This window comes from Lactuca sativa, chromosome 4 (genome assembly GCF_002870075.4).
Source record: "Lactuca sativa cultivar Salinas chromosome 4, Lsat_Salinas_v11, whole genome shotgun sequence".
Taxonomy (NCBI): domain Eukaryota; kingdom Viridiplantae; phylum Streptophyta; class Magnoliopsida; order Asterales; family Asteraceae; genus Lactuca; species Lactuca sativa.
The window spans coordinates 395,917,351-395,929,940 of record NC_056626.2 but is presented as its reverse complement, the minus strand read 5'-3'; the positions used below and the strand labels follow the sequence as shown (position 1 = coordinate 395,929,940).

Below are 12,590 nucleotides of genomic sequence, written 5' to 3'. Positions count from 1 at the left end.
TGGTAACACAAACGTATTTGAATCATGCAGCATACTAACCATCCATATTTGAATCATTTAACACACTAACATTGAACTAGAAACAAAATGAGTCAAATAGATGAATATATTATAGGAACACAGTAACACTAACAAGCTTCAAGAACTTAAAAGAAACTTGTGTTTGTATTCAAAGTAATAGATGAACAAATGAATCAAGCATACAACAACTAATTAGAAAAATAATAAATTTTCAGAAGTTGTCTTTCATTTAAACAAATAATCGATGTTATAATGAAGTAAAGAATAGATGATGAGATGAACCGATTAGATGAAGATTAGAATATGATATATTGACTTCACTTGAGTGAGGTGACAAAGGGAGTTGAACTGATGAATCCCAGATTCGTGTGGCGCCAATAAACAAATGAAGGGGGAGAAAGTGATCAACGACTAAAGAGTCGATGATGGACACTGTAGTGAGGATCAATGGTGGACTCACGAGCTTATGGAGACCAAAGATGACGTGAAAGTGAAGCAATGATGAAGGATTAAATGTTGCCTGGAGTTCTGAGAGAACCGGAGATGGATTCAAAAGCGGGAATTTGCAAGGATTGATCAACAAAGAAACAAAATTGAAACTTCATTTACTCATTACGTGATTTACGTCAAAAAGATGATACATGATACTATGTTTGTGTGTGTGTGTGTGTGTATATATAGATATATATATATATATATATATATATATATATATATATATATATATATATATATATATATATATATATATATATATATTATAGAAAAAAATATGTAAATGGAGGTAAACAAACAATCGCTAATTTATCAGTGTTTAAAATATATATCTAGAGTTAATCATACACTAACACAATACTTATAATTTAAAGATTAACCTAAGTCCGTTTGTGGTAACAGTGGGTAGTGGTGACGGTGGTGGGTGGTGGGTGGTGGTGACAGTGGGTAGTGATGCTAGTAGTGATCATGGTGGGTGGTAGATCATGAGTGTTCAATTTGTTTCTCGCAAAGCTTTTATTTTGAATTAGGTTACTTTTCATTTCAATGTAATAAATATTCATTGTTTTATTTTATGATATAAATGTTATTTGATTTTTTGTTATTATTTTTTTTTGTATTACTACAAAATAATTTGTATTTAATTTGTAAATCAATTATCCATTTGTAGCTATAGAATATTTGCTACAAAAGCATGTCTATGTAATTTTCTATGGAATCTGCTATAGAATGTAGACGATGAATTTTGCTAGGGATTCATCACAATGGATTTAACTAGGGATTCATCTCCACCAATTTTGCTAGGGATTAATCATCATGGATTTTGCTAGGGATTAATCACCACAAATTTTACTAGGGATTCATGACCATGGATTTTGCTATGGATTCATGCCCACTAATTTTGCTAGGGATTCATGAACACATATTTTTCTAGGGGTTTATTACCATGGAATTTTCTATTGATCCACTACAACGGAATTTCGTATGGAAAAATTACTATGGAATTGGTAACGGAATCCTCTTACGAAATACACGACGAAATACCATCTACAATGGATTTCATTCCGTTTTCACATTAGTGACGGAATTATTGTATCCGTTGCAAATCCTCGCTATGGGGTTTTTAGGGACGGAAATGGGTCGTTGCAAATTCCATAACAAATCATCTTTTTCAACGGAATTTCTGTTTTTTGCAACGGATTCCTTCTGTAGAAAAATCGTGTTTTTCGTGTAGTGTTCATAGCTTACATATGGGGAGAGAGAGAGAGAGAGAGAGAGAGAGAGAGAGAGAGAGATGGAGGGGTGGGACTCTTTGTTATATTAAATAATTATATTTAATTTTTTTAGAAAACAAAAGATTTCATAAATGGTCCTTATGGTAGTGAAGTGACAGAAATACCATACATTTAATAGACAAAACATGATGGAGTAAGTAGTAAGGACAAAACAATGAAAATTTTGAAACAATAGGGACCATCTATGAGGTTTTTTAAACTTAGGGACTAAACTTTAGAATTCAGAATACCACATGGACCGTTTATGAAGTTTTTCCTTCAGTAACCAATTCTTCCAAATCAGTTTGAGTTAGAATTGGTTTAGTAGCTTTTGAACATTATTGAGGACCTTTCGTGATAGCATGTAAAATACATGAACCATGATTTTCAATTCCAATAATGTTTTCTTCGAAATACATCACCAAAACTTCATAATCTTTCAGATACAAAATTGGAATTCTAGTAGTAGATCCAATACTACTAGGTAAGTTGAAGGAAAACGATGTGAGAATGATCTTTAGACATAATTCTAATAAATTTGAGTAAGAATCAATTCAATGAGCCAATATAGATTTCATATCACGATAAGTAATCTAAACAATCGATTTTTGATCAAATTGCAAAAATAACTAAAAAATGTGGAGTAGATCTTGAAAATTCAAATTCGAAAAACAAAAAACTCGAAGAACACAAAGTTTTTGTTATTTGAAATGAGCTCAATAAAATTCCTGATATGATAGCACTTGATACAATCGATAGTTCTATAAGAATGAAAACAACAATATTATAACATAATTGAATGAACACATTGATGTAAATAAGATTTCATTTAAATAGTAAAAGACATGTGATTGTAAAATGATGTAAGAAGTCTCTCAAAAGATATTCTCTACCATTAACTAACTAACCTTATATAATGAGTAAAAGGAACTAGGTTAAGCTCTGACCAATGAAGTGAGGACATGTAAGCTATAACAACTGTCAAAACAAACTAACAAGACCTACGAAGTCTAGGTACCAAATATACGAACACATACAAAGTTGGTTGTTCGCATATACAAGTGAAAACTAAAAACATACAACCATGAACTCCCTTTCGCATCATAACTCAAACAGAACAGATAAATTATACGAATCCCAACATAACTTATAAATTTAAAATGTTTTATCTTTCTGATTAAAGATTGTACATGATTATTTTTTACAGGGGCGGACCTAGTAGGTGTCCCGGTGTGGCACCGGCAACACCTATTTTTTTTTGTCCCCATTGGAAAAAATTTCGACTTTTCGATTATTTTTGCCTATTTTTTCTATATCGGCATTCGGCAACACCTATTTCAACATCAGCAACACCTACTATGTATTCATGTGTCCACTTCTGATATTTTTGACAAATATTTTTGATGTTATTCTTATCGACCCTGCATATTGAGTGCGAGTTGGAGCCAATGTTTAGGCTTTCGACCAAAAGTAATAGTGGTACTTGGAGCCATCTTCTCGAGTTCTAGTACTTACTTTTTGAGGCACAAACATACACCAGAATAATAGCGATACTGAGAGCAATAACAAGAGGGGCGGCAATGATAACACATCCAAATACTTTTATGTTTTATTCAATGTTTCATTAACGTTTGCCTGTAACAAATACCTTTAACATTATTCTTTTAGTACTAGTTTATGAGTTTTGTCTCAGGACTAATATTATAAAATGACTAATATTATAAAAGCCTTAAATTTTTAACTTATAATTGAAAAAAAACCCTAATATTTTTTTATTATTGCTATGACCACAACTTTCTTGCAAAATTATCACTCTAGCCCACTTAACGAGTTTTATGGTTAACTTGGTTACATTTTTTACAAAATCAATCCTAAAAAGTTCAAATTTGATCAATAGGATTTGCAAAAAAAATACCTTTAGCATTATTCTTTTAGTACTAGTTTATGTGTTTAGTCTGATGTTGTTTTCTGTTCTCTTTTGGTGTTGTTTCTGCATTTAAAACGTTTCCGGTGTTGGAAAAATAATATTAAATTTTTTCATAAAGAAATTAATAGAAATGGGGGCGAAATAGAGCAACATATTACGGGCCATAACATGACACTAACGACAAATTAAAGTGATAGTCATGTTAACTAAAATACGACAGCGACACGTTCCGCCGGTAGACATTATCTGTTATAATTAATAATATTTACCAAAATTAATCACATTAGAGTCTACCATCAAAAGTCAAAACCTTGTAGAGTCGTTTACAAAATAAGAAGATAAACTTAATAAATAAACTTAACACGTGATTGCTAATTAAGATTTCCTTACTTTTTAGTTTGTTCCATGTCCAAGAGTGGCCGGATCGTGCACACCTCCCTTTAACATCCCTTTTTCTTTCTTTTTCCAAGAGCTAAACAGTTGGAATCAATGGAGGTCAACAAGCAAGATGATTACTCTCTTATAATACCACTACTTGTTAACAATGGAGATGTTGGAACGAAGGTAAAAGAAGAGCAATACACCAACAACACAACCACAGGAACAGCTTCTTTCATCAGTACTTGTTTCAATGCTCTCAATGCTCTCTCAGGTTCTTTCTTCATTTATTTCCTTATTATCATAGTTATTTGCATATTAAAGATACTTAACCTGTTTTTGTTTCTTGATGGGTTCTCAGGAGTCGGAATACTCTCGATTCCATACGCATTGGCATCAGGAGGGTGGTTGACCTTAATTCTCCTTCTCGTAATTGCCAGCTCAACCTTCTTTACAGGATTATTAATCCAAAGATGCATGGATTCAGATCCAACAATAAGAACGTATCCCGACATAGGGGAACGAGCATTCGGGAAAGCAGGGAGAACTCTAATATCAATCTCCATGAACATAGAACTCTACTTAGTCGCAACAGGCTTCTTGATCCTAGAAGGCGATAATTTATGCAAATTATTCCCAGATATAGATTTTGATATTTATGGCACTCGTATTGGATCCAAAACTGCATTTATTGTCATTATTGTAATCCTTATACTCCCTACAAGTTTGTTAAACGACATGAGTATTCTATCATACATATCAGCCAGTGGAGTTCTAGCTTCTGTCATCATCCTATCCTCCGTCTTTTGGGCCGGTGCCTTTGATGGTATCGGTTTTCAAGAAAAGGGTAATTTCGTCAAATGGAATGGAGTCCCATCGGCTATTAGCTTATATGCATTTTGCTACTGTGCTCATCCCGTTTTTCCCACCCTATATACTTCAATGAAAAACCAACGCCAATTCTCAAAGGTACTGATTTCCTGTATATTCAACATTAATGCATTATATATATATTATCATTACTAAAGTTGGTTTGTTGTTCTAAACTGTAGGTCTTGTTCTTTTGTTTTGCCTTTTCTACGATTACTTACTCATTAATGGCAGTTATAGGTTACCTTATGTTTGGGTCGAAAGTAGAGTCAGAGATTACGTTAAATCTCCCTACCAACAAGATAAGCTCAAGGGTGGCAATATTCACCACCCTCGTTACTCCCATAGCTAAATATGCTCTAATGTTAACTCCAATTGTCGATACTATTGAAACACAGTTTCAATCTTTTTGCAACAAAAGGAAGTGTAGCTTTCTTATTAGAACAATCTTGATGATAAGTACTGTGGTTGTGGCCATGTTTGTTCCTTTCTTTGGGAATCTAATGTCACTCGTGGGAGCGCTCTTAAGTGCCACGGCTTCGATAACAATACCATGCTTGTGCTACTTAAAGATTTCAGGGATTTACAAGAGAATTGGGATGGAAATGATTATTGTTTGGTTCGTTGGCTTAATTGGTTTGATAGTAGCAGTTGTGGGTACTTATGTATCGTTAGTAGATTTAAAGACCCATCTATTTGTAGCTATTTGAGTTTAGAGCTATGTTAGTTTATAAAATTTTTGGATGGAACAATTGATTAGTCAAGGTACTAAGGCATCTTCGATGGTAGTTTAATGGGAAGTTGAATGGGGAGTTTAATCCCATTAAACTCAAAATCCCCATTGTGGGTTAATGACATAGCACTCAATAGAATAGAATGGCGAGTTCAATCCCCATTGAACTCCACACTCTCTCTCCTCTCACACACATATAAATGATTGGCAATCCATTAAATTGTATTGGGTTTAATGGAATATAGAGTTTAATAGGTAAAATTGTATTGTGAGGAGAATGTATATGTGGCAATCCATTGAACTCATTTGAGTTCAATGCATTGAAGATGGCCTAAGTATAACAATATTATGCTATCGATCTATAATTTCTGAACAAAATACGAGTCTAGACAATCAGGGATAGACATAGGAATGTATACAGTAGGTACACCCAGATTTATTTATTTTCCAACACCCAAACCAACAGTTCGTTTTATCGGTTTTTCACTCCACTTTCTAGGTTCCGTTTAAGTTTTATGATGTAGACCAAACTTCAAACTGTTTTTTAAACCACATTAAGTCCTCATATTATATAAAACTACTGAAGATGGCTATGTTTTGATCCCACAAGCGATATTGAACTTAAAGTTATAACTTCAATAAAGAATGAGAATGGTTAATGCATATATGGTAGACGTGATTAGGCTGAGTTTTATACCATAGGCGACACTTTTAAAGTGATTGTCAAAATAAAATGAAGGAAAAAAAGCATCTTTCGAACTTGCAACATGTTGTTTATTTTTTTTAATTTTTTTTTTTTTTGAAACATGTTGTTTATTACCTAACGGTTTAAGGGCATCTCCAACCCACTCCCAAACTCCATTTCTTCTCCCATTTCTTCTCCAAACCTACCCCATTTTCACCTCACTTTTTGGAGATATGAATAATGTTCCCCTATATATGGGAGATACTATTCATATCTCCAAAAATGGAGGTGAAGTTTGGTTGCCAATTTTAGTCACTCTAATTTTTATTTTATACATTTCTAGTTTATTTTATCTATTAATTATAATTTAAATGCAACATTTAATATTTATAATATCATGTTATATATTAATTTATATTAATTAATCATAAATATAGAGTTTAATTACTAGAGGGGTGTATTTGACAATATATATATATATATATATATATATATATATATATATATATATATATATATATATATATAAATTATAAAAATGTATTATTCTAGGAATATACTCTTTGGGGTAAAAAATGGGATAGAAAAATAGAGTTTGGTTGGAGATTAAATACTATTTATTCCATTTTTTATTTCATTTATGGAGGAAAAAATAGAGATGGATTAGAGATGGTCTGAGCACCAGATGACTCTAACTTCTATCTACAACCCATTGAATATATATATATATATATATATATATATATATATATATATATATATATATATATATATATATATATATATATATATATATATATATATAGTTAGGTTCAAATGTTTTCATTATCTATTGTGTGCCTGTATGATTGATTCTGTACCAATCATTTTAGTTATTTTAACAAAGTAATTAATGCTTATTAAATGCTGAAGATGTAATTAATACCTATTATATCTTCAACATGTAATATGCATTAATTACTTTTTTAAAATAACTAAAATGATTGGTCCAGAATCAGTCATACATGTACACAATAGATAGTGAAAACAAAATAACCTAACCCTATATATATATATATATATATATATATATATATATATATATATATATATATATATATATATATATATATAGGGTTATGTTATTATTTTTTTGATATGATTGATTATGAATCATTCATTTCAGTTATTTAAGTAAATAATTAATAAATATTATTAAATTAAAGATAACACAAAAACAATCTAAATCCATTATGATGTATTTTAGTCAATTAAGACAAATTTAAAAATCAAAAATTCGAGTTTTAAGGGATAATTAATGCTCTTGATTTAAAAATTTTGATTTTTTTTAAATTAATTCTAATTTGAAACGTAATTTGTAAGCATAAACCGATTTTATTCTATCAGGATGTTATTTTGTTACAACGTTGTTCTATGATTCTGTCAGAATGGTTCTCTACTAGAATATTATTAAAGAATCATTTTTTTGAACCCACCATTGAATAATAACAACATTCTTATATCTATTCATAAACATCAAAACTTAAATACAAAATAATACATATTCATACAAAATAACAGTCTTATATATTTTAGAGAAAATGTCATATTAGCACATCAAACTTGTGACGTTTGTTTTAAAAGGTCATCTAATTATTATTTTTGGTACATAAAGGGAACAAAATGTGAGTTTATTGTTTTAAATGGTCCTTATTTTACTTGGTACCCGTTAAATGGGTAACATGTGTAATCAACTCTACTATAGCACCTTTTTTCCTAATTGGTTACCCTTTAACAGCAAAACTTTGTGAAGTTTATCTTCTTAAAACCAAAAGGAATTATGAACTATAGTTCCATGAGTCCTTAAAGCTAACAAACTTCCATCCAAATATAGCAAGAACCCACCAAACACCAAACAAGTGGATGAATTTGACCTAGCTTTGCTTTAGTTCAAGATTACATCTGATATTCCTACATGATATCAATCAAGTCAAATTTCAGGCATTCGAAACTTTACCAATACAATTCATGTCGGAAATGTCCACAAGCTCATCTTTTATCCTCTAATATTGTAGCCAGAGAGTACAACCTTCGAATGTATGTCGAAAGCGTGTTCCTGAGTCGACTGCAAACGTCTTTGAAGTAGCTTCGAATCACCAACTGCGCAAAATAGCGCATATTGTTCTAAATATAGACCACAACTTTCCGATTCAGAGGAAGAATGGATGATTGTCTTGTAGAGTTTCGAGATTGAGATAATGAAATCAAGGGGATTAAGGTGAGGATTTACAGGGGTTCAATAAAGTGTGTATCAGGGAGCCCATAATGATGAAACGATTTCACATTGACGAATAAGAGTGTTTTCAATTCATCATTATTCACTGTTCTTGGTGATGGCGATGAACAATAGCAGTTAAGATGGAGTGTTTTTTATCCTTTTGTTCATAAACACTGATGAAGACCTCAGAATCATTGATGGTCTTTGGAAGCAAAGTGTTAACAGAGAAGAGAAAAGGGGACAAGGAAGAGGATGAGAAGAAGCCGGCATCGATTGAAAGAAGAAGAGGGCAAATCCATACGGGAACCAGTAATTACAAGTCAATGTACCTTTTTAGCATGTAAATTCAGACTTCATTCCCTTTATGTACGAAAAAAATAAATAGATACTTTTTTAAAACAAATGTGATAAGTTCGTTGGGCTAATATGACATTTATCCTATATTTTAGTATAATTACACATATTCTAACAGAATGTCATAAAAAATGAATAAAATTCTTACAAAATTATATTCTTAAATATACAATTATTGATCAAATGCACTTAATCTTCTATAGTGGTCCAAATAATCGACTTGATTCCAACTATTATTACAAAAATGTGATGTATTATTGTAAGAATTTAATTCTTCTCAAATATACTTGTTTTTGAACTTCATTCCAAGTCTTTCTCTTGTATGTTCAATATTTGATTCATTCTTGAAGGCATTCTGAAAAAATAACATACATTACTCGTTATTATTACAAGGTATGGAAATATACTTGTTATTAACAAACATTCTTAAGGACATCCTGAAAGAATGGATTTATATAAATAAATTCTGAAAGAATACACACAAATCCATGCACACCTCATACTCAACTTTCACATGATAATACACTAATTTCTTCTAAAAATAACACCAATTGGGTTTTTTTATACATTACAAGAGAGAAAAAGTATTAAAAAAGGAATGGTATCCTACTGAGAATTACAAGTTTAATAATGCCTAGATTCTTCAAAATCTTCATATATATTCTGGTAGAATGTAACGTCTGTGTTTCTGGGCTTGTCATTAATGTTGATATAATAGTCTAGGTTAACCTTTTTAACCCGTTTTGAAGTAATAGAAGTATATTATTTGAGTATTATGTGTTTTGTGCTTAATTGCTTAATTATGTGGTTCGATTAATTAAGAATAAAAATAAGCGTCAAAATTTAAGTGTAAAATAAACTTGATATCTTTGGATAATGTTGTAGTAGTTGAAACGAGGTTTCCGAATATATAAAGAACGCCCAAATCTGACTTCGTATGAGGAAGTTATTATTTATTGAAGTTTCGACTTAGCGGTATGCAGCCTGAAATACTCGATTTGAGATCGAGCGGTTTTTAGCCGAAACAATCTAAACGAGAATCGAAGATCTCGTTGTTGGTATCGAAGCGATGAAAATTTAGGCGAGAACGGACGTCAAACGAAGAAGTTATGAATTTATAACGAAGTTTTTCTGTCCCGGCCTACTAAAAATAAATAATAAAAATAAAGTCAAAATTAGCCGACGAAGTCTAAACGAAAGTTGTAGAGCGTAGTCTCACCTATGCGTGGATATAAAGAATGTCGAAAACGGAGTTCGTATGAAGAAGATATGAATTTCCGAAGTTCATTAAATATTTAATATTTAAATTTAATTCTAAATCTTGGTATTATCTGAAGAGGAGTCATCGGACTCATCCGAAGTACGCCCAGCATACTGCTATACGCCCCGCGTACCGAGAAGCATGACACACCTCACACTCAAGTGACTTCGGATACGTAAGCAATGACAATTTCGGACCAGTACGCCCCGCGTAACGCCGTACGCCCCGCGTACTCCGAGGCTCCAGCCTCCTATAAATAGGATGCGAGGGCAACCGACTCAATTGCTCTTTTTCTCTCTTCTCACTCCCGTTTTGCATCGATTTACATGCCAGAAGTACCCTGAAGCCCCGGTATCATTCCGAGTCCTGAAGCAAGATCCGAAGCCCCGAGAATCCCGAAGAGCGTGATTCCCGAGCCGAAGCTCTGCCCGCGAGAAGTTCGATTTTTGTGAAGAAATTCCAGATCTACGGAGAGATACTACTTCTACAAACCGTAGTGCTGTCTGATCGTCTTCTGATCAAGTGAGTGTATACTACCTTTCATAAACACGATAATAATACAAGTATGGTTTTAAGTGTATTAAGTATATTGTTGTTTATATGCGTGAGTGTGTAGTTACTTTCTTCTAACGCATAATTATGAAGTATTTTATACGAAATACGTGTTATGTGTATAATTTTGTTGTTATGTGCGTGAATGTATATTCACTCTCTTCTATCTCATAGATCTGATTTATTTTCTATGAAATACGTGTTATGTGGGTGTGCCTCGTCTGTTATGTGGAATATGTATTGAATGATAATGATATACAGGTTTTAAACTAGGTATGAAAATATATATTTTTATCTACTAATATGTTGGGTAGAACATGGGTAGATAGTTGGTGTGTAATAAACAGATGAGAGGCCTCGATGTTGTTTTTGTTGTTGATCTAGTTATTCAGCGGAGTATGGATAACGACCACAGACTCTTTCTAGACAGTCCTGTGGAACGCTAACAGGTTCATAACCTGTAGGTGTTGTGAACGATGTGTTCACCGGTGTACTCTATCCCCCTCATGGTTACCTTTAGGATATCTATTGTTGAGGAAACCCCTTAGCAGTAATGTTCGTCCCGATGAAAATCCTAGATTAGGTCCCTTGAGATAGATGTAGTTTTTAGGGACGTAAAGTGAGGATAACGGGAATGGGTAATCGGGATAGTGATTGGTTGGTGAAATTAAATATAATTTATTTATTGTAGGTTGAAAACCCTATATGCTCACCAGGCTCCCAAGCCTGACCCACTCAGTTTTATTTGTATTACAGGAAGTGGCGCAAGGGCGTAAGATGGATAAATCATTGAGTTGTTTTTGTTTACAAGTCTGTATATGTATATATTTGTTGAATGACTTGTAATGTTATCGTTTATGCTTTATGGTCTGTATCGGAACATGACATCCCGAGTTTTGATTATATAATGAAAATGCATCTCTTGATGAAATGCTTTGATAAATATTATTTTATCATGTTTTGTTTTGGGAACAAATTCCGCAACTCTTTCAAATCAAAAGGATTTACTCTAAAATTATTTTAAAAGCATAAATGAAAATCGGTCTTTTCTGGCCGTGATTTTGGGGATGTCACAGTTGGTATCAAAGCATTAGTTTAAGCGAACTAGGAATTTGTAGGATTTCTAGACTTAAACTTAGAATGCTAAGTGGAGATTGTGAGAATTGTGTGTGATATATTATAGACACGAGCACTAGTTTATTTTTGGAAAGTTGCCTAAAATGATTTTATGTGCTAAATGTTAATGTTGCCATATATGATATTAATTGTTCGGATCTACGGTCTGTTGCCGACCGGATCTGGAAACCTTATGTGTGTAGGATTTTAAGTGTATGCCTACGTTATTAGAACTAGCATGTAATCGTTTCGGAGTGATAAGGATGATTTGAAATCTATCGTGAATGAAGATCTAAATTTCACTTTGTTCGGTGTTTAGATCAAAAATGGTGAGAACAAGGAGTGGCGTTGGAAACGCAAATGAAAACAGGAATCAACCGCCAGTGATTGAGCAAATACCTGTTGTAGCAGCAACACCAGAACCAATAACGATGGTTGGGGTGCAAGCCATGATTCGGGCTATGTTAGCCGAACAAAGGGATGAGATGCGACAGATGTTGCTTGATAATAGGTACGAACCTATCATACCTATTGAGGAACCCGAATTGATTCCCGAGCAATCGGAGGAAGGGAACAATAGTCGCATTATGAGTCAAGTTGGGACTCAAGGAGAACGAAGGAACGATCCGGAAAGGAGAAACAACAAGGATGGGCGAATGTACAAGAA

At 32.7% G+C, this 12,590-nt stretch overlaps 1 protein-coding gene across 2 annotated transcripts; it reads left to right on the top strand.

Moving 5' to 3' along the window:
- The first annotated feature begins 406 nt into the window (after nucleotides 1–406).
- On the top strand, nucleotides 407–5,748 carry LOC111888217 (amino acid transporter AVT1I). Of its 2 annotated transcripts, XM_052771454.1 has the most exons (4): nucleotides 407–421; nucleotides 4,222–4,369; nucleotides 4,457–5,064; nucleotides 5,148–5,748. In XM_052771454.1, the coding sequence occupies exons 1-4, from the start codon at nucleotides 407–409 to the stop codon at nucleotides 5,673–5,675; spliced, it is 1,299 nt and encodes a 432-aa protein (XP_052627414.1). In that variant the 3' UTR covers nucleotides 5,676–5,748. The 2 variants fall into 2 exon arrangements, with proteins under 2 accessions (XP_052627414.1, XP_023740120.1); XM_023884352.2 differs by lacking the exon at nucleotides 407–421 and having other exon boundaries at nucleotides 4,207–4,369.
- The last annotated feature ends 6,842 nt before the right edge of the window (nucleotides 5,749–12,590 follow it).

What these genes read in the sequence shown, in the direction of transcription:
- LOC111888217 (XM_052771454.1), top strand. An exon ending in TGCTCTCAATGCTCTCTCAG is followed by an intron (nt 4,370 to 4,456) that starts GTTCTTTCTTCA and finishes ATGGGTTCTCAG; the next exon opens with GAGTCGGAATACTCTCGATT. An exon ending in ACCAACGCCAATTCTCAAAG is followed by an intron (nt 5,065 to 5,147) that starts GTACTGATTTCC and finishes TCTAAACTGTAG; the next exon opens with GTCTTGTTCTTTTGTTTTGC.